The sequence below is a fragment of the Gopherus evgoodei genome, chromosome 1, assembly GCF_007399415.2.
Source record: "Gopherus evgoodei ecotype Sinaloan lineage chromosome 1, rGopEvg1_v1.p, whole genome shotgun sequence".
NCBI classification, from domain to species: domain Eukaryota; kingdom Metazoa; phylum Chordata; order Testudines; family Testudinidae; genus Gopherus; species Gopherus evgoodei.
Window position 1 is genome coordinate 123724683 of NC_044322.1, and position 27601 is coordinate 123752283.

Here is a 27601-nt window from a genome sequence, read left to right on the forward strand (position 1 = left end):
GGTTTCCCTAGAGAGGTGCAAAGTACCATCCAAGATCTGCCCTTTGATACTATCAACCTATTACACAAGAAGATGGATGAGTCTCTTCACAGAAAATTGCCCTAGAAAAATCAACAAGGCTTTATCATCACCTGCTTGCATAGTCTGGCAAACATCTGCCACTAGCCAGCCCCCTGTAAGCAGACAGATAAAATACTATATTCCAGCCCAGGGAATAGAGCACTCCTTATAAATATTCTGACAACACCCTCAAATGGAGCTTAGTTCACATCTTTAGCTATAGTGAAAGATGTTCTCATAACAGAAATTTGTAGGACTGCAGCTTAGTCTTCCATTCATACCTTTGCCATGCATTATATCGTCTTACCTGCTTGCCAGATGATGCTACCTTTCATGTCACAGTCCTTCAAAACCATCTTGGACTTGCCTCCTCAGCATCCACCTCCTTGTTGAATTAGTGGTTGGGAATCTCCTGTGGTAAAGCACCCATGGGGTAGATGCTTGAAGAAGTAAAGGTAACCTTACCGCAACTTGAGTTCTTTGAGATGTTTTGCCCCCTAGGTGCACTCTAATCAGAGATATCACTTGAGATATCAAGGATAAAGTCTAATTGTTGGCATCCTTTCATCTACGAGAGATGGTGGGAATTGCAGCCTATGATGTAGGTGGTTTGCAATGTCTCAAGTGACTGAATAGTCCAATGATTCCCCAAATTTTATCATATTGTGTCAGCTCTGTGAAATAACGGGAATCACGGGCTGATATGGAGGGGGCAGGAGGTAGAGTTTAGGGGCTGGATATCTAGGGGTGTGGAGTGGGGTTGAGCGGTTAGGGGGGAACAGACACTACCACTGAGGTGAGACAACAGTAGAGCAACTGTTGAGGAGCTGGCTGGGTCAAGGGGGCATGGTGAAGGGCCTTACTGGATCCAGTCCTAAAACATGAAGTTGAATTAGTGGGTGGGACTGTTACTTTCCTGCATCATCCACTCTACTATGCACAGGTGCCCCCACGGAGCCAGGCTGGACCCTTTGTTCCAGCAGATGCCCGGGATTGAGTCATCCTGGCCCCACCTCATTCTGCCTCAGGTGTTACTAAGAGATGGTGACAGAGTTCAGGCTCTTGTGTGGGGCCTGTGCAGGCTCTGAAGTAAAAAAAAGGCCTGGCAGGGGCAATGCTGTTTCCAAGCTGCCACCCCCTGGAGCCAGCACCTACACAGCCATCTCCTCAGCATCCCTTCTCCCACACAGCCAGCTCCACATCCTAAGTTGGTATCTCCCCTACAGGCAGCATGTGGGCAGCCCCACTGATGAGGCAGTGCTGCCCCTGCCAGCTGGCACCACTAACACCCTGGGCTCCTCTGTTGCTGCACTTTCTTTATGGGAAGGGGGAGATCTGTCAGCTCGGCAACACTCTACCTCTGAGGCTGGAGTAGCACTACTAGCCAGGGGACACATGTTACTGAATGAGGTGGAGTAAGGTGAGAGGGCTAAAGGCTTTGCCCCTCTCTGTCTCCCACCTTCTCCTTGGGGTGCCCCTGGCTTTACTTCCTGCTCTCCTTCCCCTGGGCTCTGGAGACTCTGTTTTGCATCAGGGAGGAATGGAGTGGAGGTGTGTCTAGGCTTCCTTATACACCCTTTTAGGAGGCATGGGACGCTGCTCTGTGCAGACCTGCAGACACCCCTTTGCCCATGGGCGTCTGTCCTCCGGCCTGGCATCCCTAGGCCCAGACCATCTGGAAGAACTCAAGTTAGCATGAGGTGAGTAGTAACGTCTCCTTGCTGGCACAGGGCGAAGAGCCCCGAACAGGGAAGGGCAAAGAAAGCAAAAAGTAGGTGAGAGGGAAGAGTCCAACCCCTGGCTAAGAATCAGTGTGGCTGGGAGCAGAGGGCTGAAGAAGGTAGGAAGAGAGGAGCGGCCCTTACACCGGGCTGGCGTCACGCCCTGGAGAATGCCAGGGGGCTGTCTGCACCCACACAGCCCGGCCAACGGGGGTGCGCACTCGTCACTGAACCCCCCCCGGCTCCTCTTTATCTGGCCCTGGTTTCGGGCTTCCACCTCTGGCTGCAGAGGCTCTAGCGCGGCTCTCAGCCGCTGCAGGACCCGGCCTCGCCTTCCACTCTCCCCGCACGCAGCACAGACGCGGCGGCGCCGCGCGACAACGGCCCAGCGCCCCTGTCCCCGGGCTCCGCGGGCGGGAGGGCGCCGCGCGCACGCCCCAGGGACCGTCTCGGGGGCGCGCGCGCGCGCGCACCTCTCGGTCCAGGCGCGGGCGTGGGTGGAGAAGTCTCGTGCGGAGCGCGCGCCCTTGGGAGGCGCTTGCAGGGTCTGCTGCTGGGGGCGGGTCATCTCAGCCCCGCCTGTAGGTCGCCGGCCGGCCGGCTCTGCCCTGGCCTGGGACAAGTGCCGAGCCGACCCGCTGCCCCCGGGGCGGGGAGTAGAAAAACGCAGCGAGTGACCCGCGTTAACCAGTAACAGAGTCAGGGGCTATAAGTGCTTAGTCCTCGCTGAGGCTGCAGCCAGCGCCGGAGCACAGAAACCCACCCAGTGCTTGTGTCTGCCTCCGAAGCAGGTACCGGGGGTCTGGAAAGGGGCCGATCCCTGGCCCAGGGCTCCTGCAGACGCGGGGTTTGAGTGCAGCAGGCAGCGTGCTTGGCCAAGGCAGAGCGACTGCATTCGTGTGCGTGTGTTTCCCCCAAGAGACTTCTTCACTTGAACGGGCTGTTGTTTCGCGGGACTGGGGTTAAAATGCGAGCCGTGGCTGGGTCTAAGTTAATCTTACAAGTGCATCAGATGCTGGGCGTGTAGTAAATGGAAGGGTGAACGGGGAAGCCAGCCGTGTGCCGCCGGAACGCGGTGACTACTGTTTGCAGGGCTTTGCCGAGCAGTGAGTTGGAAAGGTATTAAGTGTTGGATTCAGAGTTAGGACATAAAACGTTGCCTCTCTGAAACATGTCTGAAACTTAGTATTTTCCTTTGCCAGCTTCTCTCTTGTCTGATTTGCCTTGGCAACTTTTGAGACCTTGAAACACAGAAGACTTATCTTGTGCAAATATTGTGCTACAGGTTCTCCTGCTGTGGCTGAGACATAATTTCTTCCAAAGATGATAAACGTATGTCTAGACATTTACATAGCTATGTAGAGAAAATGAGCCAGGTGGTCTCACGATCTCTGGTATTGGCTTAAATGCCAGAAATACGGTGTTCACTCCGGAATCTTGTTTTCCTAATTCATGAAAGCTATAACCCACTTAGATATGAAGTAAAATGACTCAAGTCAGCTGCTGATGTTTATTTATGTAGGCACCAGTATAGTACCTAACATATTTACATAAGGGTAGTTTTTGCCATGAGGGGGAGAAGAGTTGCTGTGAATTGTGTACAATTAGATGAACAAAGGAAAAATTCATGCCCATAAATAAATTCCGAAGTTACTGTATTGCACAGATGTGCTGTATATATGTAGAAACCTGATCCTGCAAACGCTTGCATGTGTGCTTATTACTAGTTATATTAGTAGTATCAGTAATCCTGAAAACAGAATACATCAAGTGTGTAGGTGACTAGTGGGATTTAGAGGACTAAAGTTCATTAGAAAATATTTAAAAATAAACGATAGAGAGTTTGAAAAGTCAGTTATTGGTCATCGGGGGTAGCATACAGAGTATAGGGGATGCTAGTGGTTTGGTATTGAACAGCACATAGCATATACAGTCTGCCATGTTCCCAATGCGGGGTGTAGGGTGGGTGAGATCAAGATATAGTCAGGAAGCAGTGGGGGTATATCGCTCATACATACAGGTTACAGACAGTCATGGATAAAGATAAGTGGGCTGGGTAATGGGGATAGGATGACCCTCACATGGTGGAGTTTGGTTCGGTGGGTTCAGGGCTCAGGGGATAAAGTCCAGCAGGGGAGGTCCACAAGTTTCCTCCCCCTCGTGAGTCTCACACTTGATATTTACAGGACTAAAGTTCATACTAAACATCATGAACTCCTTGGGGTCTGACTACACTATGAGGTGTAAGCTTTTAAAAAAAAAAAAAAAAAAAAGAGAACCCCCTGGGGGGCGGGGGGTAGTAAAATCAAAGCACGGTGTACGAGTAACTCAGACTTAAAGGCCTAAATTGTCTGAAATGAAAACTTTTTCAATTGTGTAGGAAGAACATAATAGTGGAGTCCTCAGCTGAATCAGCCATTTAGGCTTTTACCATGCTTCTGTGAATCTGTCTTAGCTCAGGTCTACACTAGTGGGGGGCGAGGGTGTCAACCTAAGATACGCAAGTCATTTGGTGGTAGTTGTCCTGGTGACAATGTGTGTGGTAACATTGTATGTAAAGATATAAGATTCTACTGTAGGATATTATCAAAGACATGTTCTGGAGAGCAGTCACACAGATAAGTTCCTCATTGACAAAAGGCTAGGCAACACCTCAGCCAAGTGTCAGTGAAATGAAATAGACCATCACCTGATTAAGTGGCCACCCTTTGGCAGGAGAGGGTGTGGCAAAAATCTACATTTTGACAAAGCAGCAGTTTAAGGTTTCCGGACTCACAGGCTTTCTGTCTCTGGAACATCAGCTGGAGATTCTTGTGCAAGAGAAAGAGGAGAGGACAGACACCCCCAAATAATTTCTCTCTCTTGTTTTCTACCCATATCATCATCAGCCCCTGCAGAAGAAAAGAAGCAACATTGGACTGGTGGAGAGATCCTGACTTAAAGAGTTTCAGCCAGTAAGACCACTGGAACATCTAGGGCAGAGGTGGGCAAACTATGGCCCAGGGACTGTTCTGCCTGGCCCCTGAGCTCCTGGCCTGGGAGGTTAGCCCCTGGTCCCTCCCCCACAGCCTCATCACGCAGTGCTCTGGGCAGTGGGGCTGCAAGCTCCTGGGGTAGCGCAGCTGCAGAGCCCAGCCTGACCTGGTGCTCTGTTCTGCACGGGGTGTGGCTGGCTCTAGCTGGGCGGCGCGGCTGCTTCTCTTGGTGCAGCTGTGCTGCCCCCCGATGCTCCAGGCAGTGTGGTAGGGGGGCGTTGGATAGAGGGCAGGGGAGTTCAGGGAATGGTCAGGGGTCAGGAGTGTGGATAGGGGTGGGCGGTCAGAAGGCGGGGAACAGGGGGGTTGAATGGGAGCGGGGGCTCCGGGGGTAGTCAGGGAGAAGGGATGGTTGGATGGGGCAGGGGTCCTGGGGCGCCAGTCAGGAAGGAGAGGGGAATTTAGAATAGGACAGTTGGGGTACAGGGGTCTGGGGGTGGTCAGGGAGAAGAGGTGGTTGGATGGGGCAGAGGTTCCAGGGGGAGCAGTCAGGAAGGAGGTGGGGGTTAGATGGGGCGGCAGCGGCGGACAGTTGGGGCGGGGCGTCGGGGGTGGTCAGGACAGAGAGCGGGGGGGGTGGATGGGGCAGGGGTCCTGGAGGGGGGACCATCGGGGCGAGAAGCAGGGGATCAGATGGGGGTGATGGCCGGGCCATGCCTGGCTGTTTCGGGAGGCACAGCTTCCCCTAACTGGCCCTCCATACAATTTCTAAAACTCGATGCAGCCCTCAGGCCAAAAAGTTTGCCCGCCCTGATCTAGGGGGAGAGACCTTTCCTTTGCATTCATCTAGCTCAGAAGTTCCCAAACTCTGGGGTGTGCCCCTCTAGGGAGGCAGGGAGGAACATTTGGGGTGGCGTGACAGGCCCAGGTCAGCCCCCATGGTCTCTGGCCTCGCATCGGTCTCGCACGTGGCCCTGCTCCCAGCTGTGGCTCCACTCCCAGGCTCGACCCACTGACCCCTGCCCACCTCCCCTCCCCAGGAGCCACAGCCCTGCTCCCAGCTCAGGGAAGGGGTGGCATGGACAGGTGTAAGGGACAAGTGAGCTTGAAAAGTTTGGGGATCACTGATCTAGCTTGTTAAGTTAGTTGTGTTTTACCTTTTATTTCCTTGTAACTAATTCTGATTTAATGTGCCTCATTACTTGTAGTTACTTAAAATCTATCTTTCTGTCAATAATGTGTTTTGTTGTTTTATCTAAATGAGTGTGTTTGGATTGAAGTGTTTTGGAAACTCCATTTGGGATAAGAAGATTTATGCATATCATTTTCTATTAAGAAACGGCAGACTTTATATGAGCTTGTATTGTCCAGGAGGGGGCTGGACTGTGCAAGATGCACATTTCTGGGGGGAACTCTGAGACTGGGAGTTTGCTCCTGTTGCCCTGAAGTGTAGTTCAGGAGTGACTGGCTATAGCACTCATACCCTACTGTTGGGAGTGATTTACATGCTGGAGGTTGTGTGAGAACAGACCAGAAGTGGTCGCTCTCACAACGAAGCAGTGAAAATTAAAAAGCTCCCCAGGTTGGGGAATTGAGAGGTCGTAGCTACCCATCAGTTAGATGGTACCCTCGGTAGAGTCACACTTTTACCAATTAATTTGCTTTTTCAGCAGCTGTCCTATTTTCCTGAGGGTAAACCTCTTCTATGTGACTTCAATACCTAAAATTGGGGTTAGGTTGATTTTTGTTTCTGCCTCCTGATTTTAGGATGGTAATCAGAAGTCACTGTCTACTTCATTTGCTTATTATGAGAGAAGAATAGCAGCAACTTGATAACCTCCAAAATAGGTAGATAAGGCCCTCTTTACAGAGCTGCCTGCATTGCCATGTTCAAAGCATAAAGGGGAAAAAAAATAAACATTAATATTGTTGTACATTCAATTTCAGCTGATTACCTTTTACACATTAATGTTTTGCTTTGCTGATTTTGAATTCTTTTTCTCTCAGGAAATGTCATCAGTTAAGATTGAGTGTGTTGTCAGTGAGAACTGCAAAATTGGAGAATCTCCGGTCTGGGAAGAAAAGGAAAGCTCACTTGTATATGTGGATATAAGTGGTAAAAAGATTTGCCGATGGAATTCATTCACCAAGCAAGTGCAAAGTGTTTCTGTGGGTAAGAAGCTGCTTTTAAGAGATGCCATGGATTGCCAAAATGTAAATCTTGTAGTGTAATTTTTTTTCTTTAGATTGATAAATATGCCTTTACATAAAGCTCAGACTCATGTGCATAAAGAAATTAAAAGTGCATAAATACTGAATAATTCCATGTCATTTAGTGTTAGGGGAAGAAAGAACATTCACTACAATTCATGGTTATGCTCCTTTGGAGAAAAGGAGTGGGCTTTGCAGTGTGTCTTGAAGACCAGTAAACTCACGATTGACTGACTGGACCCAGTCCTAAGCATTATTTTTTTTTTCTGCTTTGATTCATTTAATATTTAGTTACACATAGTTAAAGTTACATACAGCTATTTGGTGGTTACATATAGTTGATCCTGTCTTTTGAATTTTGTAGTATATAGTAGAGGCTTGCAGGTAAACGGAGCTATCTGCAGTTGATTGTCCTAGTCAATGGGAGCCATCAAGAGTCTAAACCATCATTAATGCCTCACACTTTACATAATTACAACAAGATCTCAGAGTTATATTTCATATTCCTAATTTCAGATACAAGAATGATAAAGTCATACAAATAGGACATACACACTCAGTAGATTTTAAGCTTTGTAGCAATACCGTACAAGAGACCTTTTGCATGAAGCATATTCGTTATATTATATTCACATGTATTAGCATATTTCCATGAACACATGGAGTATAAAAAGGAGTTGCTATTGTGACATTGCACATCTAGTCATTTTTCCACTTCAAGTATTTTTACAGGAACTCTGTGGTTATCACCTCTGACTCTTTATTGGAACCCTAACAGCCTTAAGATCTTTAAGCCTGACCTATTTTAAAAACATTTTAGTTACAGTTAATGGATTTTAGCTGTAAGCTCCATGTTGTCCTCGAGATCATGTCAGTTGAATAGCCTAATGAGGTGAGAATCCCTTTTGCTATCCTAATTTTTCTAAAGAATTTTGAGAGCTTTTTTTGTGCTGCAGGCCCGTTTTGGCTTCTGTCTGTGTTCCATGTTTCTCTTTATGTAAGTAGCTCATTCCTTTCCCCAGCTTCCTAGGGTAGGCTTGTGACACAATTTCTCCAGTCATCTTTAATCTGTGTTTGTAGCCATTTCAAGCCATGGGAACACAAATTGCTGTTTTATAATTATGAAGTGTTCTCTCTTGTAAAATTAAACTGGGACAGTGAGTTTAGGCTTAGTTACACCTTAAACTGCAATCCCGTGTCATGATTAAGGCTGCGTTTCAGTCACAGGTATTTTTAGTAAAAATCATGGACAAGTCACGGGCAGTAAACAAAAATTCCTGGCCCTGGCCTTTGACCTGTCCATGACTTGTACTATATACCCCTGGCTCAGTTTTGGGCGCTCTGGGGCAGGGAGTGACCTGGGGGCGCCGCGGGTGCTCTGGGGTAGGGGGCATAATATGGGATAGTCTGGGCAAAAAATCATGTTAGGTTTAGTTAAATGTAGTAACAGTATTTGGATGTGCTCACACACAGTTAGCTTCCAACTTATTACAGAAATAGTTCTTAAAATGAGCATCTGAAGTGTCTTGCCTTCTCATTTTGTGTATCTATTTTTATGTACTGTGTTATGTTTAATTATCTAAACATGCCCATCAGTTTAGTAGCAACTAGCTGTAGTATGTACATGAAAACTCAGTACATATCTTACCTTGCACATTTATATTTTTTAATTATTATTCTGGTAAACTCAGTTTCACACTACGATAAACATGGTGGATTGAGTTAAATCAAAGCAATTTAAATCACGGTTAAAATTGTGATGTAAAGTCAACAACTGGGAAATCTTATTTAAATAATTGATTTTAATCTTGTTTTACATTTTATACTTTTTAGCTATGTTCGTAAAGAAAGGATGGTTCTCAGTGGTTGATATAATGTGGTACTTTTTGCCAACCAGTAGGATACACTATATAGGCACACACGTTATTTAAGCATTTACATAGCTTAACATGCATTTATTCACAGTCTTAATTTTTACCTTTTGTTATTGTTAAAAAATGATGAATGGCTCATTTCTTATTTACTTAGATTTTTTTTAACTCATGATTTGTGTCAAGCTGCATTTGTGTAGAAATTGGAATTCAGTTTAAGGGCACAAAAATAGCATTTTAAAATATTCTTAGTTAAATAAAACTTACATGTACTGGATACTTACATAAAAAAAAATAAAAGTGGGTATTCACCCACGAAAGCTTATGCTCCTATACGTCTGTTAGTCTATAAGATGCCACAGGACTCTTTGTTGCTTTTTACAGGTCCAGACTAACACGGCTACCCTTCTGAAACATAAAAAAACATGTTTATCAAAACATGGTTTGCATTTAAAACTAGCTCATTATATTAAAAAAAGGAAGTATTATCTGTAGTTATTGAGTTCAAGTGACTGTTTCTGGTCACCACATTCTTCCAAGATTTTAGAATTAGTAGATTTCATTTTTTCACACCTGATTTTTATTCATAGATTGGAAGAGGAAAACAGGCATTCTTGCTTTTTAAAGAAAATTTCAATTCTCAACTTTGACTGAGCTTGTCATTGAGCTGAACTAGTTGAATAAATTTGAAATTAAGAAAATATTCTCTGCACCTGCAAAAGAGGCTACTGCTCTCAAAAGCTGGTTTAGCACTTCAGTGAACTCTAGTTCCAGGTGCTCTGTCAGCCACTTTCACTAGTTCAGTGGTTTGATTTTCTTTTAAAACTTTTAGCAGAGAACATGTACTTCTTGAATATTATCTTTTTATAATTAATTTATGTGGTTTTAGTAGATTATAGTTAGTTTGTTATAATTTTAAACAGGGTTTATTTTTAAAAGAGAAATCTTTTTAATTTAAATAAAATTTAATTTAAAAACCTTGATTTTTATGCATCCTAATTGTCTACCAATCCCTGTGCTATAAACAATGTTTGGCACGTGGCCTGCCAGGGTAAGCCCCCTGGTGGGCCAGGCCGGTTTGTTTACCTGCCGCGTCCACAGCTTCAGCCGATCGCGACTCCCACTGGCCGCGGTTCGCTGTTCCAGGCCAGTGGGGGCTGCGGGAAGTGGTGCAGTCTGAGGGATGTGCTGACTTCTGCTTCCCGTTGCCCCCATTGGTCTGGAGCAGGAAACCATGGCCAGTGGGAGCCGTGATTGGCCGAACCTGTGGACGGCAGGTAAACAGACCAGCCCGACCTGCCAAACGTTGCCAATCCCTGTTATAGCATATCTGATCAACCCTTCGTTTTTCATATAAGCTTTGTGTTCTGTGCCTCTGTTCAGGACTGGGGCTTCTAGGGTCTACTGTAATATAAATAAACAATAATTGTAATATTATTAGCAGTATTGTAGTAGCCCCCAAAGGTCCTGCTAGTTTATCGTTATCATAGATCCTAAGCACCACACAATCTGTAATGCATTTATCTTCGCAACATCCTGGTGAGATAAGTACTATTATCCCCATTGTACAGCACCGTACAGAACTGAGGCACAGAGAGAGGAGATGACTTACTCAGAGTCACACAGGAAGTCTGTGCCAGGGCAGGGAATTGAACCCAGGTCACTTAAGACCAAGGCTAGTGCCCTAACCATTGAATTATCCTTCCTTGCTGGGTACTTCTATAGCTATACAGGACAATATGATGCCTTCCCCATGGAGCCTGCAGTCTATATACATTAATTCAATATATAATTTGAATAGTTTTGTGTGTGCAGTATTAGTTCATAGTTTTCACTAATGGAATTCCATAAGTGTGCACAAGCATGTACATACAATACAAGCTTCTTGTGTGTCGTGATAAATGCTACTTGGCTCGTGAATGCTAGATGGACCATGTCATCCAGGAAGGCCCAGATTAATTAAAGTGAGATTAATTATCAATTATTATTCGTGCTTGTGCTTGAGCAGTGCTTGTTCCAAAACCATTACAAATAGAAACATAGCATCTGGATATGAATGAAATATTTGTCAACCTTGGTTATGAATGTGATGAGCAAATCATATGTTGGTTACAGGTGGCTGATTGCTTTTGTCTATGGTTATAGTATTTTACTTGTCTCCTCACTCCCATTTTCTTATGTTGTCTCTAGCTGCTCCTGTTAGCTGCGTAGCCCTTCGGAAATCTGGGGATTATGTTGTTACCCTGGGAGCCAGGTTTGCGGCTTTAAAATGGAAAGACCAGTCAGTAACCACCATTGTTCACGTTGACAAGGATAAACCAAACAACAGATTCAATGATGGGAAAGTGGACCCTGCAGGGAGGTTTTTTGCAGGTATGCTGGACATAGTTCCCTGTCCTCTTCAGTAAATTTTTCCCAAGATTTTAGGGACAATTTGTAAAGAACCCTGGCAGATGCACCAAGAGTGTGTCATTCAAGTCGTGGTAGTCTTCTTACTTCCAAAGCACACCAAATCTAATTCTAAAATGCAATATTGATTTTAAAAATTTATCACCCCAGAGCACTATTCTATTAATTTTTTTTAAGGGACATTCTTATTTAGAACTTGCTTAGTATAAAAATTATTTTTTTGTCTCAGATGTTGGCATGCATGACTTGTTTTGAATGCACTTGGAAAATACCAATGCAAATATGTTTACAGTGGAAAACTTGCCATGCCAAGTTGTTTGTTTCCCATATACTGAATATAGATATTTGTAAAAACAATTTAAGCATACAGCAAAGTGTTTTCAAAACAGGGAGAGTCTGTCTGAAGTTAAACCTTGAAATTTCAAACATATTAATTTTCTCTTACTATCCTGCCCCCTCCCCCCCAATTATCTCTATATTTGTGGTATAACTTGTCATTTAAGATTGAGACTTCTGTAGCCCTGATTCTAAAGTTAGTGCAGTTTTTTCCTATGTTTGTGGGTTTTTCGTGGGGGAAGGGCATTAAATTGTGATGACCATCTTAATGTTTGAAAACACTAGGTAATTAACAATGATTGCCTTCAACTCCTTTGCAGCCACAATTTAAAAAAAAACCAAATCTTTAATTTTATTTGTCATCTTCTGGTAAATGCACACAATTGAATTTGCCTTCTCCCTTTTGGTTTTAACTAAATTTCTATTATGAATGTTTTAAGGAGAAAACCTAGTCAGAGTTAGAGGGAATTTTATGTCAAAGAGGCAGTCATCGCCACTGTGTAAGGAGCGCATTTGGTTTCTGTGGAGCTGTGCTTTCTAATGAATGACCCTCTCATTCTTGTAGGTACCATGGCTGAGGAGATTCGACCTGCTGTGCTAGAGAGACGCCAAGGTGCTCTGTATACACTCTTCCCTGATCATTCTGTAGTGAAGCACTTTGATCAGGTGGACATCTCTAATGGCTTGGATTGGTCACTGGATCACAAGACTTTCTTTTACATTGATAGCCTGTCCTACTCTGTGGATGCCTTTGATTATGACCTGCAAACAGGAAAAATTTGTACGAATTCTTTTCTTATGCTAAAATATTTGAAAGTTACTTTCTGTGCAGTTTTTTCTTTCAACTATTAAGCAAAAAATCAATTGTGACACAGGCCCTACTTATACCTGTGGTCCTAGAACATTATTTTTTGAGTTAGTTTAAATGTGGTTTGGCTTCATCCATGCTGGACATCAAAACTCTGTTTAAAACAAGTTAGCAGAAACCAGGTTAGAAAAACAGCTCATCTAAGTAGGTTCCTGGCTCAGAGTAATTAGATGGGTTGGTTCATATTAGGACATTATTGAATTATGTATCTGGGTCAGGGCCGGCTCCAGGCACCAGCGCGCCAAGCGCATGCTTGGGGCGGCATGCCACAGGGGGCGCTCTTTCGGTTGCCGGAAGGGCAGCAGGCGGCTCCGGTGGACCTCCCGCAGGCGTCCCTGCGGAGCGTCCGCTGGTCCGGCGGCTCCGGTGGAGCATCCGCAGGCACACCTGCGGGAGGTCCACTGGAGCCGCGGGACTGGTGAGTGGCAGAGCGTCCCCCGCGGCGTGCCGCCGTGCTTGGGGCAGCGAAATGGCTAGAACTGGCCCTGATCTGGGTTTAAATAATTGACCTGAATAATTGTTAAAATTTCATTTTATCTATTGCAATCTATGCTGAGCCTGTAAATTGTACATTCATTGATTATACATTCACAATTCACATGTAATGTTCCTGCATTACCAAATGTGAAGCATTTTTGCCTCAGTTTACTCCAATGACTATGCTGTCTGTTATTATGAAATAGTAGGTGAATTAGCAGAGAAGTTTGTAGTGCATCTTTTCAAAGTATAAAACATGCTACACTTTTATAGTGTGTGCATTCATATTGTTTTAAAGTAGAAATCCCTAAATGAAGAAGATCCTAGAAAGCCAACCAACTGCTGAAAACTAGTAACTCAAACAGCATCTTCCTCCATTTATGGTGGTGGGGAGGAACCCAACACCACAACCGAAGGTCTTTTCACAGGCTTGGGCAAATGAAAAAACTCCACCAACTTGGACTCTTAACAATTTGATTTAAAGTGACATGAGCCATAATAATTTGTTTTAAAGAGACGCCATCAGTTTGAAATCTGATCAGTTTTTAAATTGAGTTTCAGTAGTTTTAGGTACGTCTGCCCCAAGTCCCATTGCCATATTGGTGGTTTACAATCACATTTTTCTATTTTAAAAAGCCCCAGGCAGGCAGAAGAAACCTATGAACAAACTGACTCTAACAGTCAATTGTCAAAACGCAGAATAAACAACCTAGAACAGTTGGATTTTCTTTTGTTAATATCTTGTAATAGTAGATGGTAAAATGTTCATATAAATTGCCATTTTTTTAAAATTGACAGTGTCTCTTTGAGTTAATGGTTTTCCCAACTTTGAAAGTCAGCTTTCTGTTGAAACAATTGGTGGTGTGTTCTGGGACTCCCTTTATTGAGATGGCTCCAGTTCTCAGTTTGATTGAAAAAATCCATGTATGAAATGGCCAAGACAGCGTATAAAATGTTGTACAAGTAGAAAAGAGTAAAATTTGGAATACACAAATTATTAATTCCTATAATATATTCAATAATTCCCTAATTTATAGTGGGGTGGGGGGGGAAATGGTTGACACATCAGAAAAGAGCACCAGAAATAATTGTTTGTGTTTTTGACAGTCAAACTGACTTGCAGGCTGTCAAGCTGAATAATAACCATCTGCAGAAACAAACTGATCTTATATACTCTTTCATCTGCAAGAGTGCAGGGAGCTGGATTCAGTGCAGCATTAGAAAATCATCCTTTTTAGCTATTTCTAGGAGTATGACTTAAGAAAATGTTAACTCACAATAACTTAATATCTCACTTAGTGTACGATGCCTGTTGATATCCTTTTGCAGCCAATCGCAGGAGTATGTACAAGCTAGAAAAGGAAGAAAGCATCCCTGATGGAATGTGTATTGATACAGAAGGCAAACTCTGGGTAGCCTGTTATGATGGAGGGAGAGTGATCCGTCTAGACCCTGAGACAGGTAAGTCCTCACAGAGGATGAATTGAAATTTTGCATTAAATAAGCTAAGGGGGAGTTGGATAATGTGCTTTTCTGGAAGTGCGTTTGTACTCATCTACTGTGGATGAACAACTCTTACGTTAAATGCTGATTTCAACACGAATTTTGTAAATATATCTACATCTTCTTTGATAATGGCTCCAAAAAATGATGTGGGATGATTTAAGAGGAAGAACTTTTAAATGAAAAGTTATTCTTGTCATGTAATCTTTGTGATCAGCATGCTAGTTTCTGCTAAACATATACAAATGTGTACCCACTGAAGAGTTCTGAAAGCAACCAAATTTGATAGGTTTGAGATGGCTTTTACATATTCATTAAGTAATAGAACAGGGTTCAGCAACCTTTCAGAAGTGGTGTGCTGAGTCTTCATTTATTCACTCTGATTTAAGGTTTCACGTGCCAGTAATACATTTTAACCTTTTTAGAAGGTCTCTTTCTATCAGTCTATAATATATAACTAAACTATTGTTGTATGTAAAATAAATAAGGTTTCAAAATGTTTAAGAAGCTTCATTTAAAATTAAATTAAAATGCAGAGCCCTCCAGAGCAGTGGCCAGGACCTGGGCAGTGTGAGTGCCACTGAAAATCAGCTCGTGTGCTGCCTTCAGCACACGTGCCATAGGTTGCCTACCCGTGTAATAGAAGCTGCTCAAGTATTTTTCCAGCTTGGCCGTTAGATGGTAGTGTAGCTGAACTGTTTCTATAATTTCCCACTTTTGTTGGCCTTTGGTTGATTATTACATTTGTTTGAATTAGAAGTGTCTTTCATTTTTTTCAGTCTGAGACCAGTGTTTACTATACAGTAACTCCTCACTTAACATTGTAGTTATGTTCCTGAAAAATGGTACTTTAAGGGAAACGATGTTAAGCGAATCCAATTTCCCCATGCGCGCGCTCTCTCACTCTATAAGCTGTAAACAATTTAACGCTGTACACAGCAATGATGATTGTGAAGCTTGGATGAGGTGGTAAAATCAGAGGGTGGAAGTGGGTGGGATATTTCCCAGGGAGTGCCTTGCTGCTAAATAATTAACTAGCAATCAGCTGAGCCCTCAAAGGTTAACACCTGGTTATTAATGTAGCCTCACACTCTACAAGGCAGCACAAATGGAGGGAGCTGAGACTGCATGGCAGAGGATCATAGAATATTATGATTGGAAGAGACCTCAAGAGGTCATCCAGTCCAATCCCCTGATCAAAGCAGGACCAACACCAACTAAATCATCCCAGCCAGGGCTTTGTCAAGCCAGGCCTTAAAAACCTCTAAGGATGGAGATTCTACCACCTCACTAGGTAACCCATTCCAGTGCTTCACCACTCGCCTAGTGAAATAGTGTTTCCTAATATCCAACCTAGACCTCCCCCACTGCAACTTGAGACCACTGCTTCTTTTTCTGTCATCTGCCACCACTGAGAACAGCCTAGCTCCATCCTCTCTGGAACCCTCCTTCAGGTAATTGAAGGCTGCTATCAAATCCCCCCTCATTCTTCTCTTCTGCAGACTAAATAACCCCAGCTCCCTCAGCCTCCCCTCGTAAGTCATGTGCCCCAGCCCCCTAATAATTTCTGTTGCCCTCCACTGGACTCTCCAATTTGTCCACATCCCTTCTGTAGTGGGGGGATCAAAACTGAACGCAGTACTCCAGGTGTGACCTTACCAGTGCCAAATAGAGGGGAATAATCACTTCCCTCGATCTGCTGGCAATGCTCCTACTAATGCCGCCCAATATACCTTTGGTCTTATTGGCAACTGTCCCTGCCCGCAGGTATATGGGATCTTGGGGAGCAATTACCACACAGGTGGGGTGCCAATTAATTTCTTTATTAAAGGAAAAAGGAAGTGGTGGGAATTTAACAATGAAATACAATGGGATGGGGTGTATAGGGTGTTTACAATAGACAATGATGGGGGGGGTTCTTCCTATTGAACAGTGTAGGGAGTTCTAACAGTGGGGAGCAGTAAGTGGGGTTCAGCACAATGGGGTACAGTACAGTCAATAAGCAACTCAACTTTATATAGGAACAACTCTAGATACAGTGTGGAATGCAAAATGTACCAAAAAGAAATGCAAAGTAAAATGGTAGCTTCTATATGAAATGGTCAACAATCTCAGATAGACTGTATTAAGTGGTTAATAGCTATATATATAATGTAACACAGTGGCATCAATGCAAATACAAAGTATATCAGAAAAGTGGAGGCGACCAATGGGGTGTTATAACCACAAGTAAAATGTGAATCACAGTGCAATGATACAATATGGGTGATAAGTGAAATTATGCAATGTAACAGCATAGAAGAAAATTAATGACTCAATTTGTGAGGTTGTAATAGCAGATAATCTGCAAGAGTGTACCTAAAGGCTGAGTCAAGAAACAGGAAGGAGGAGAGGAGTGAATGATCAGTGGCAACTGATGAGAGGAGAGTGCAGCCGCAAGCAGCGAGAGACTCTTGAAGCCCTGCGGGGTGAAGCCCAGAGCAGCAGTCTTCAGGAGCCTGCGGGCTGGACGTACGGGAGACAAGAGCAGCTGGAGCGCACTTAAGGGGAGTCTGGGAGCAGCAAGAGGGGAGGGCGCTGAATGTGCAAGCGATGGGAAGGCACGTGGAGAATGGGGGAGACGGCTGAGGGAAGAAACAGGCTGCAGCAGCGGAGAGCACTTCAGGGAAGTTGCGGAGCAGCGGGGTGAAGACAAACGGAGCAGTGTGATGGCGATCTTCGGTAGGGGAGGGGCAGTGGAGAAGCGGGAGCACGAACACAGGGGATACAGGGAGAGACAGCAGAGAGGTGTAAGGAAGGGCTGGAGGGACACCCAAAAAAAAAAAAAGGAGAGAAGCGGCAAAGGGTTTGGGAAGTTACACAGGGGGAGAAGCAGCAACGGATTACAACAGGGAGACACGGGGAAGTACACAGAGGGGGAGATTGGAGCGGGGGAAAAACAGACACGGGAAAGTTCAGGGAGAGAGAGGGACAGCGGGAAGACGAATTCAAACAGCAAAAACCTTATCTATCATCTAACTTAATCAAATTTATATAAAATGACGAGGAGCTTATACAAAGTAACAAAACAGGTACAGAATACGACCAAACAATGGCTTTTTAAAATCTATCTTAACCAATGACTAGGCAAAACAACAAATATCACAATTCTAAGCAAACTATAACAAGCAACCATACGGAGCAACAAAACAGCAACTATAGCAAGGCAGGTGAAACTTACAAGCGCTACAATCTTAGCAAACTATGACTTTTTAAACTAAAAAGCAAAACCTATGGTGCACCTTATGCTATGGGGAAGTCATAGAGGGCAGAGTAGTATGTGCCCAGGATACAGCTCCCAAGGCAGCCCCCCAAGGAAGCCAAGGGATGGTGGCTGCAGCAGTGGATATGGCTGAAAGCAGTGAGCCCCGAAGCAAAGCCCACAGGAGCAGAGCTTAGCGGCGGCACAAACTTATTTTTAGCGGCAAAGCGCCATGGAGTTTAAGAGAGGTTTTAAGACACAGACCAAGGTTTAGCTTGAGTGTGTGTGCTGGGGAAACAGAGCCAGCAGCTAAAATAATAAAATAAAAGTATAGAAAGTTTCACAGAGGGATTCTTACCAGTCCCCAAGGTAGCAGCAAAGGCCGAAGCAGCAATACCATCAGAAGAAGCAAGGAGGGCTCGGTACGGTCTCGATAATCAGGAGATCTCTCAGGCAGCAATTCATTCTTCGTGGGGGGGAGGGGGGTTAAAAAACGGGGGTATGCTCAAAAATAAAACGAGAGTGGAGGAAGGACCCCCCAGAACCCCTGGTTAATCAGACCAGGCAGCAATGCAGGAACCTTTCCAATGTTTGTTTTAAAAATGCCTGTTTTTAAAGGCAGACTCAGGCCGTTTCCCGCCAGTAATCCTGATAGGCTCCCTCTGTCACAGGGGAGGAGACACGGGGAAAAACTGCAGGTGAGCACAGAGAGGTGCCTGAGCAAAGTCCTGAACAATAGGTGTGAGTTCACACCTCAGGACTCAAAAGCACATGAGGCCTATGACTCATGCCCAGGATCTTAAAAACACATTAGGTCTTGCAGCTCTGGACATTGCCAACCCTACACAAAGCCCAGGTTTAACAAGGTGATAACAGGACCAACCCTTTGAACAGGGCAGTGGTCCCACTTAGCATGCAGCACAAGTGGCCATCCCTTTGAGAAGGGCAATGGCTCTTGGTAAACAACTTAAGGGGCCCTCCCTTTGAGAAGGGCAGTGGCCCTGGTAAACAACTTAACAGCCAGGGAGGGGTGGCCACAGGAGGAGAACAAAAACAAAATAGAGTATGAGGACAGCTGTAAGAGACAGCAACAAGGGCACACTGCTGACTCATATCCAGCTTCTTGTCCTCTGTAATCCCAAGGGCCTTTTCTGCAGAACTGCTGTTTAGCCATTTGGCCTCTAGGCTGTAGCAGTGCATGGGATTCTTCCTTCCTAAGTGCAGAACTCTGCACTTGTCCTTGTTGAACTTCATCAGATTTCTTTTTGCCCAATCCTCCAATTTGTCTAGGTCACTCTGGACCCTATCCCTATCCTCCATCATATTTACCTCTCTCCCCATGTTAGTGTCATCTGTGAATTTGCTGAGGTGCAATTAATCCCATCATCCAGATCATTAATAAAGATGTTGAACAAAACTGGCCCCAGGACCGATCCCTGGGACACTCCGCTTGATACCGGCTGCCAACTAGACATCCAGCCATTGACAATCTAGCTAGCTTTCTATCCACCTTATAGTCCATTCATCCAATCCAAACTTTTTTAACTTGTTGGTAAGAATACTATGGGAGAGCATATCAAAAACTTTGCTAAAGTCAAGATATATCACATCCACCGCTTCCCGCATATCCACAGAGTCAATTATCTCATCATAGAAGGCAATCGGGTTTGTCAGGCATGACTTGCCCTTGGTGAATCCATGTTGACTGTTCCTAATTACCTTCCTCTCCTCCAAGTGCTTCAGAATGGATTCCTTGAGGACTCACTCCATGATTTTGCTAGGGACTGAAGTGACTCTGACTGGTCTGTAGTTCCCCGGATTCTCTTATTTTCCCTTTTTTTAAATATAGGCACTATATTTGCCTTTTTCCAATCATCCGGGACCTCCCCCGATTGCCACTAATTTTCAAAGATAATGGCCAATGGCTTTGCAATCTCATCAGCTAACTCCCTCAGCACCCTTGAATACATTAGATCTGGACCCATGAACTTGTGCACGTCCAGCTTTTCTAAATAGTCCTTAACATGTTCTTTCACCACTGAGGGCTGCTCACCTACTCCCCATGCTGTGTTGCCCAGTGCAGCAGTCTGGGAGCTGCCCTTGTCTGTGAAGACTGAGGCAAAAAAAGCACTGAGTACTTCGCCTTTTCCACATCATCTATCACTAGTTTGCCTCCCCCATTCAGTAAGAGTCCCACACTTTCTCTGACCACCTTCTTGTTGCTAACATACCTATAGAAACCCTTCACATCCCTTGCTAGTTGCAACTCCAGTTGTGCCTTGGCCTTCCTGATTACACCCTGGAATGCTCTAGCAATATTTTTATACTCCTCCCTAGTCATCTGTCCAAATTTCCACTTCTTGTAAGCTTCCTTTTTTAATTTAACTGCACCAAAGATTTCACTGTTAAGCCAAGCTGGTCGCCTGCCATATTTGCTATTCTTTCTGCACATCAGAGTGGTTTGTTCCCGAGAGAGACACACACCGTGTGTGTGTGTGTGTGTGTGTGTGTGTGTGTGTGTGTGTGTGTGTGTGTGTGTGTGTGTGTGTGTGTGTGAGAGAGAGAGAGAGAGATGCATTGCCCCTATAAGTAGGCTGACCTCACTCTAAGCACATTGCCTTTTTGAGTAGATCAGCAAGTTGAGACAGCAGCTTGTGCCAGCAGGCTCCCGCCATTCTGAGTCCTGTCCTGACCTGTCCCGCCCCCGCTCTGTGGAGGTGCTGGAGTAGGGGATGGGGGACACCCTGGCAGTCCTCTCTTCCCCCCCTGCACAGCAAGCAGGAGGGTCCAGGGAACAGCTCCAAGGCAGAGGGCAGGAGCAGCACATGGCAGTGGGGGGAGGGACAGCTGAACTGTCAGGAATTGATAGCCACCTGGGAGGCTGCTGCACAGAGAACTTAAGGTAGCAGGGAGCTAATGGAGGCTGCCGGTCCACCCTGGTTCCAAGGCCCCATCAGCTAGCTCCAATGGGCTGCTCTTTCTGCAAGCAGTGGACAAAGTGGGCCGCTTCCAAACAATGTTATAAGAGAGCATTGCACAACTTTAAACGAGCATGTTCTCGAATTGATCAGCAATGTAACAATGTTAACTGGGATGACTTTAAGTAAGGAGTTACCATATTGGTAAATGGGCTGGAAGAAAGGGTAAACAGTGAAGTGGCAAAAATGATTGATGACACAAATTTATTTAGATAGTGCCCCATTTTGACATATGTACAAAGGTTACCTATGTTCCACTCACTTTTATTGTTTAAATTATTTATACCATAAATATAGAATCATGGAACGGAGATTATAAAGTTCTTTAAAGAGTCCCACGGCATTTTAACTTTCCAGCATGAATAATTCATGCATGCGAACTCAGGTATTTGCTTCCCTCATTTTGAATATTTGTCACATGTAACTTCCCACATTTGGGACTTGGTAGGTTGAGAGGTATGATTAAGTTAGTCAAGCCCAGAAAAGACTGTAAGGAACTACAGAGAGACCTAACAAAGCTAAGTGAACGGGCAGCATGAAAGCCTATGAAATTCTATTTTGACAGAGACAAGGGAGTACGTATTTTAAAGGAATATTTTAATTGCACAATTTATCTATACATATTGCTTGATTCTAAATTAACTGACTACTTAGGAAGAAGACCTGAGCATTATTGTGGACAGCTCCATGAAAACCTATCTGTCTAATGCACAATAGCTGTCAAAAATGCAAACTGAATGTGAATGCACAGGAAATAGAATAGAAAATAATACTGAAAATGTTAATAAAAATCATCGGCACACATGGGAAATAGTGTATTCTGTTCTGTTAGAACTATGTTAAAAGTAGCAGAAGTAAAAATCATTCAATGATGTGTGATGAAGACAATTAAAAGTAATGAAGAGATTGAAAAGATTAGGGTTGTTTACCGAAGGGATGAATAAGAGGGGTCATGGTAGAGGTGTACAAAACAATGACTGGTATAGAAGAAGTAAGTTGGCTGCTCCTATTTACCCTTTATTATAACACAAGTACAAGGGATTTTCAATTAAAATGGAAAGTAACATATTAAAAGCTGAGAAAAGCTACCTAAACACAACCTGTGGAACTCACTGACATGAGATAGAATTGAGTCCAAGAGTAGAATGGATTAAACATATAGATAGGAGGCTTTCTTGTTAATAAGGAGAGTAAAACTTCACACGTAAGAGCATAAGGAAACCACTAACTGATGGGTTTTAGGAAGAAACTTCCCCTTTTAGTAGGTTATTCCACAATTATCCATTATAGTGTTTCTTGCACTTTCTTCTGAAGTATCCAGTGCTGTGCATTGTTGGAGGCAGGATATCAGATTAGATGCCACTATGATCTAGAGTGGCAATTCCTATGTTTTTCGTCTCTGGAGAAAGTTATAGGGTGTTTAGGTCAATGGAGAACTGGAGTCAAAATGTACTTGGCTGATGTGGGCTTAGACGTTTGACACTTGACAATATGTTTGTGTGTGGCTGATTTTTGTTCTGAGGGTTTTTCACTCCATTGTAGAGTTTCGTTTTCTTGCTCTCTCTCTCTTTGAACAGATGCTCCCCACTACTTGTCCTTCTCAGTGAAAGTACTATGGTGTTACTGTCTTATTCAGACTACACATTTGAAAGCCCAGGGATTTAACCTGATATATTTAGTCTGTACATATTACTTAATTTATTTTTGATTACTAATATTCTCACTTTGTTGGTTTGGACTAAGCAAAGATGTCTTTCGCTTCTATGGTTTGGGTGGTTAATGGCCACTTCACTTGATGGCTTTTTATTTGCAAACTGGCTGATGCAAAAGTCTATGGCTTATATTATATTTAGCCAGTGGCAGAAAAAAATCATGAAACAATTCAGCTAAAGTGAAGATAGCACATTTTTAGAAAGGGGATTTTCAGGTTTTAGTCAGTGAAATTTGGATTTGGGAGCACTTGGGTGGGGGTGGATAGACAAGGAAACTTGTTTATCTGGCATCTTTTTTTAAGCAATTCTTGGAGATAACTGGGTTACATAGTGATGAGATGGCCCTTGGGATTATAGTATATGCAAGTGCAAACCAAAAGAGATCTAGTTTGCATAGTTCAGACAAAATAGGAACCTTTAGTTTGCACTTGCAGTTACAGCGCAGCACAGTAGAGTGTGCTGCATTTCACACCCTTGTAGTTGAACTGTGGGGATGTGTAGACATGCCCTCAGTTTTCAGTTTATTTTAGGTATCGTAAAAATGTAAGATGCTATTTATTATATAGATACAGGGAGCCCAAGATGCTTCTCAAACCACGTGGACTATTCGGGATATACATGGGAATCTTTTTTTGTCCGTTACTGAAGCAGACTTATCTTTGTGGGATTAATTTTAAAGCAGTTTTTTGATGTATCTAACTCTTGTGACAAGAAATTTGCTAGTGTTTCAATGAGACATGGAAAAATCTCACCCATCCTTTTTTGAAATCTCATTTAAGGACTTGGTTATCAAACATGGACCAAGTAACCATTGTTGTTTGTGCTGGTACTTCATTTAGAAAAGGAAATCAGAGTAGCTTGTGGGGTGAGGCAAAAATGCTTTGTTGGCAACTAAAATAGTAAACAAAATTATCTGTTCATTTAAAACACAAAGGTGAAATCTTGGCCTGGTAAAGTCAAGGCAAAACTCCTTTTGACTACAGTGGAGCTAGGAGTTTTCACTCCTGAAGTATTACAACATTTTATGGTGAATTTTAAACTTTCAGTACATCATTACATTGTTTCTATCTGCAAGGATTACCAACATAAAGGAGGGAGAGAGAGAGAGAGAGGAAATGTATTTAAAGAAAACACAAGACCTTAGCAGAATTCAAGAAAAGTATGAAATATCTATGTGATAAATAGGATAAAATATCTAATGGGTATAAATCCTCATGATTCAGGGCCTAAGACAAGTACTTACTGCCTGAAATTAAAAAAAATTCCCCTATATACATGTTCGTTGTGAAGTTTTTGAAACTTCTTTTGAAGCCACTGCCAGAAACCGTATACTTGGGCTAAATGGACCCCTAGTGTGTCAGTATCCTGAGTCTCTGTAATAATTATATAGACATGTGAGTGTTTTACAAAGTTCAGATGAGCGTTATCATTCCTGTTTTATGTGGGGCTGATCCAAAGCCCATTGAAGCCTATTGTTGCATGTTTGAATTTAATAATAAGATGTCAAAATAACAGGCTTAGATGGAATTATTTAAAGATTATCAAAGATTAATACAGCACTATACAGAATACAGAAGCAAAGTGTAAGTGGTGGAATGCTGGCAGTTTTCATTTGCAATCTAACTCTCAGAATCTTTCCTTTTAAAGGGCGTGAGACAAAGAAATTCCTTTTTGGAGTGAAAAATTGCTTTCCCACAATGTGTACAGTTTGATATCTCAGTTTACCTCATTACTTATATAGTGTCTTTTTATGGTATCTCAGTCTTGATTGATAACCCAAAGTGATTTTTGACCCAGTTGTTATTACTGACAGCTGTGGCCACAGGTAGTTGCTAATGAGTTAAAACTTAAAAACCTCTTACCAATCACAGAACTTAATTGGATCATAAGAACCCCTTATCAAATACCCAGTCTTGTTTATTATAACATTTACTTCTGTAATTAATTTATTAATGTAATTACTTCATTAATTTTGAGGGGTACCTTCCTGGTCATCTGGACTCTCTCAGCCTGAGAGATTCAGGGAATAATTAGGTGCATCCCAATATTTAATTAGATGCATTGCTCACCTACTAAGTTCAGTTTAAAGATACAATTTTTCACCTTCATAGGTACAGGGGACTGCATTTATAGGCACACAACATAAAAAGGATTTTGGGTAACAGATAACAGAATTATGAGAGTTTAACATACAAAAATAATGAAAGGCTAATATTTATTAACACAGTGGAAAAAGACACCTACTGATTTCAGTATGCTTTGGATCAGGCCCTATTTAAGGGCACAGAGATTAAGTGACTTGCCAAGGGCTATACTGAGAGTAAGTGAGAGAATAAGAGTGGAACTCAGAATTCTTCGTAACCTTACACTCAGCCTGCTAACTTACAAGTCCCCCCTTTTCCCTCCACCCCAAACCCTGTGTTTCTGTGCAACATAGATTCTGTGCTGGTTACTGGCAATTTTGTTAAATTCTTTGTAGAAAATAAACCAACAAAAACCTATTTTTTCCCCCTCCAGGAAAAAGAATCCAGACTGTGAAGCTACCTGTTGACAAGACAACTTCCTGCTGCTTTGGTGGAAAGGATTATTCAGAAATGTATGTGACTTCTGCCTGTCAGGGAATGGATGATGAATCTTTTTCACGGCAACCACAGGCTGGTGGTATTTTCAAGGTGATTAAATTATTTCCTTTCTTTTAAAAAGTCAGAACAAATTTTCTTATGCATTTTGATTTGAAGTCAGATGGGGGGTGAGTCTGAACATACCATATCACTCAAAACTATTGTTCTTGGTTTTTTGACTTTGTTTTTTGGTCCCTATTGCTGTATTTAGAAAATTGTTAGTTTTTTCATGTTTACCTGATAGACTGGTTCTAAACTTGTAACAATACTGACATAGCTAATGTCTTGTATCATCAGCATTTTCTGTACCAAAAAACCTCTATTTAAAAAAAAAAAAAATCCCGACTTTAGCAGGGCAAAAACTTGTAGAGAATTTTTGTTTTAATCAGTGACAAAGTAGGAAACAATGTGTTATCTACCAAACAGATATTTATAACTTAGTTTGCTAGTTTGTTTTTTAATTGGTGACTGGCATAGGGCACACATGCTTTGTAGTGCCCTCTGCTCACCAAGTGTGGTGCTGCACGTGCCACCTACCTCAATTGCCTCTTCCCTAAGTTTTCTGTTTCTCCCAGAGATTCATGTGACTGAGCTCTCCAGCTGGGTCACTCTGAGTTCAGCCCCCTTCTGGCAAAACAGAAGCCCAAACAAAGTTCTTTTGCCCTGCTTGGGCCTATCCTCTCAGCTCAGTTCCCAGCCCCTTTAAGTCTCTGCTCTGGGATAGAGCACTGACTCCCAGGCTGCTTTCCCTGGAGCCCCCTCACAGACTCAGCCCCTCTGGGCTACTTTTTAGTCTTCCCTACCCTAGGACAGAGGGCTGAATCCCTTGTTTCTTCCAGACCCTACTTCAGGACCTTTCACAGAAGCCCATCTTGCTCCCTGTGGTTCCTTCCCCAAACTGAGTTTTCTCAGGCCTTTTATGGGTCCCAGGTGTTTCAGCCTTGTCCCTTGATGCAATGAGTCCTTAGCCTGGCAGGCAGCTAACTGTTGCACAGGCAGGGCTGATTGAACAGGGTTGGCTAGCCCCAGGCCTCCTGGCTCTTGCAGGGGCTGGCCAGCCTGTTGCACAGACCTTGTGGATTAAAAGCCCTGATCCTGCAATTGACTGTATGCAGGCGCACCCCTGTATCCATACACAATTATGGAATCGTAGAATATCAGGGTTGGAAGGGACCTCAGGAGATCATCTAGTCCAACCCCTTGCTCAAAGCAGGACCAATCCCCAGACAGATTTTTGCTCCAGATCCCTAAATAGCCCCCTCAAAGATTGAACTCACAACCCTAGGTTTAGCAGGCCAATGCTCAAACCACTGAAGTGTGTTTGAAAGAGGCTTGTTAGGAGAATGGACCATGTCTTAGATATTACAGTTCTTTGGAAACAGCGGTGGGTTGAAATTAATATCTGGTGATAGGCTGTAATGTAGAAAATTTAGAAGACTGCAAGTCGGTTGCAGTCTTCTAAAACAAATTACTCTGTGGAAAGATACGTGAATCATCACAGTTACCTTCTCTCTCTCCCTTATTTTTAAATAGATAACTGGACTTGGGGTGAAAGGAGTCCCACCGCATTCATTTGCAGGTTAAATATTCACTCTTCAGAACAAAGTACATCTCCAGAAGCAGGAACAGATTAAGCAAGAAACATGTTAAAGAAGTATTTTAGCTGGTATTCTGCATCTCCTGCATTTGAAACCACAGCTCTGTGGGTAGACTTCTAGCAGAAACGGATAAATAAGGCAACTTTTGAAATGCATCAAATTTTTTCAAAATTCTTTGTTTTCTTGGACTCCTGTGTAACTCTAAAAGCAGCAAAGAGTCCTGTGGCACCTTATAGACTAACAGACGTTTTGGAGCATGAGCTTTCGTGGGTGAATACCCACTTCGTCAGATGCATGTAGTGGAAATTTCCAGGGGCTACCTCTCTGATACTGTGTAACTCTAAATATCTCTTGTAATTTTCTATAACACTAAAATCACTCTCATCTTAATAAACTTTGGAATATAACTTGAACAGTTGTACTTTTTTGCCTTTAACTTATTTTTTCATATTGTTTGTTGTATCATCCCCTTTCTATTTGTAGCTTATAGTTAGGCCAAGTTTCTGTCAGGGACATTTTTAGTAAAAGTCAGGGACAGGTCGTGGGCAATAAACAAAAATTCATGGAAGCCCGTGACCTGTCCCTGACTTACACTAAAAATATCCCTGACAAAATAAGGAGGCAGGTTCAGCATCCACTGCTGCTGGGGCTCCCAGGTCCCCCATTGCTATGGTCAGTGGGAGCTCCGGGGTCCCCCACTGTTGCGGGGAGTGGGAACTACAGGGTCCTCCTGCCCCTAGGGCTGGGTGGCTGCGGGTCACCCGCCACAGCTGGGAGCTGCAGGGTCCCCCAACTGCCTGTCACAGCTTGGCAGCTGCAGGATCTGCTGGCTACCAACTACAGCTGGGCAGCTGCAGGGTTGCCCCCACCAGTGCAGGATCTGGGAGCTAGGGGGGGGAGGGGGGAGCTGTTTGGGAGTTCCAGCCCGGTGGTAGAAAATGTCATGGAGGTGAGTGGAACTCACAGATTCCGGGACATAATCGTAGCCTTACTTATACCGTATTGAGTCACTGATTAAAC

The 27601-nt window shown here is 43.5% G+C and overlaps 1 protein-coding gene across 3 annotated transcripts; it reads left to right on the plus strand.

Annotated features, from left to right (window-relative positions):
• The first annotated feature begins 1680 nt into the window (after positions 1–1680).
• RGN (regucalcin) lies at positions 1681–26811 on the plus strand. 3 transcript variants are annotated; one of them, XM_030571466.1, is made up of 8 exons: positions 2371–2572; positions 4679–4764; positions 6764–6929; positions 11029–11211; positions 12149–12364; positions 14258–14389; positions 24880–25034; positions 26517–26811. In XM_030571466.1, the coding sequence occupies exons 3-8, from the start codon at positions 6767–6769 to the stop codon at positions 26565–26567; spliced, it is 900 nt and encodes a 299-aa protein (XP_030427326.1). In that variant the 5' UTR covers positions 2371–2572; positions 4679–4764; positions 6764–6766; the 3' UTR covers positions 26568–26811. The 3 variants fall into 3 exon arrangements, with proteins under 3 accessions (XP_030427335.1, XP_030427326.1, XP_030427317.1); XM_030571475.1 differs by lacking the exons at positions 2371–2572; positions 4679–4764 and adding an exon at positions 1681–1760; XM_030571457.1 differs by lacking the exon at positions 4679–4764.
• Positions 26812–27601: the final 790 nt, after the last annotated feature.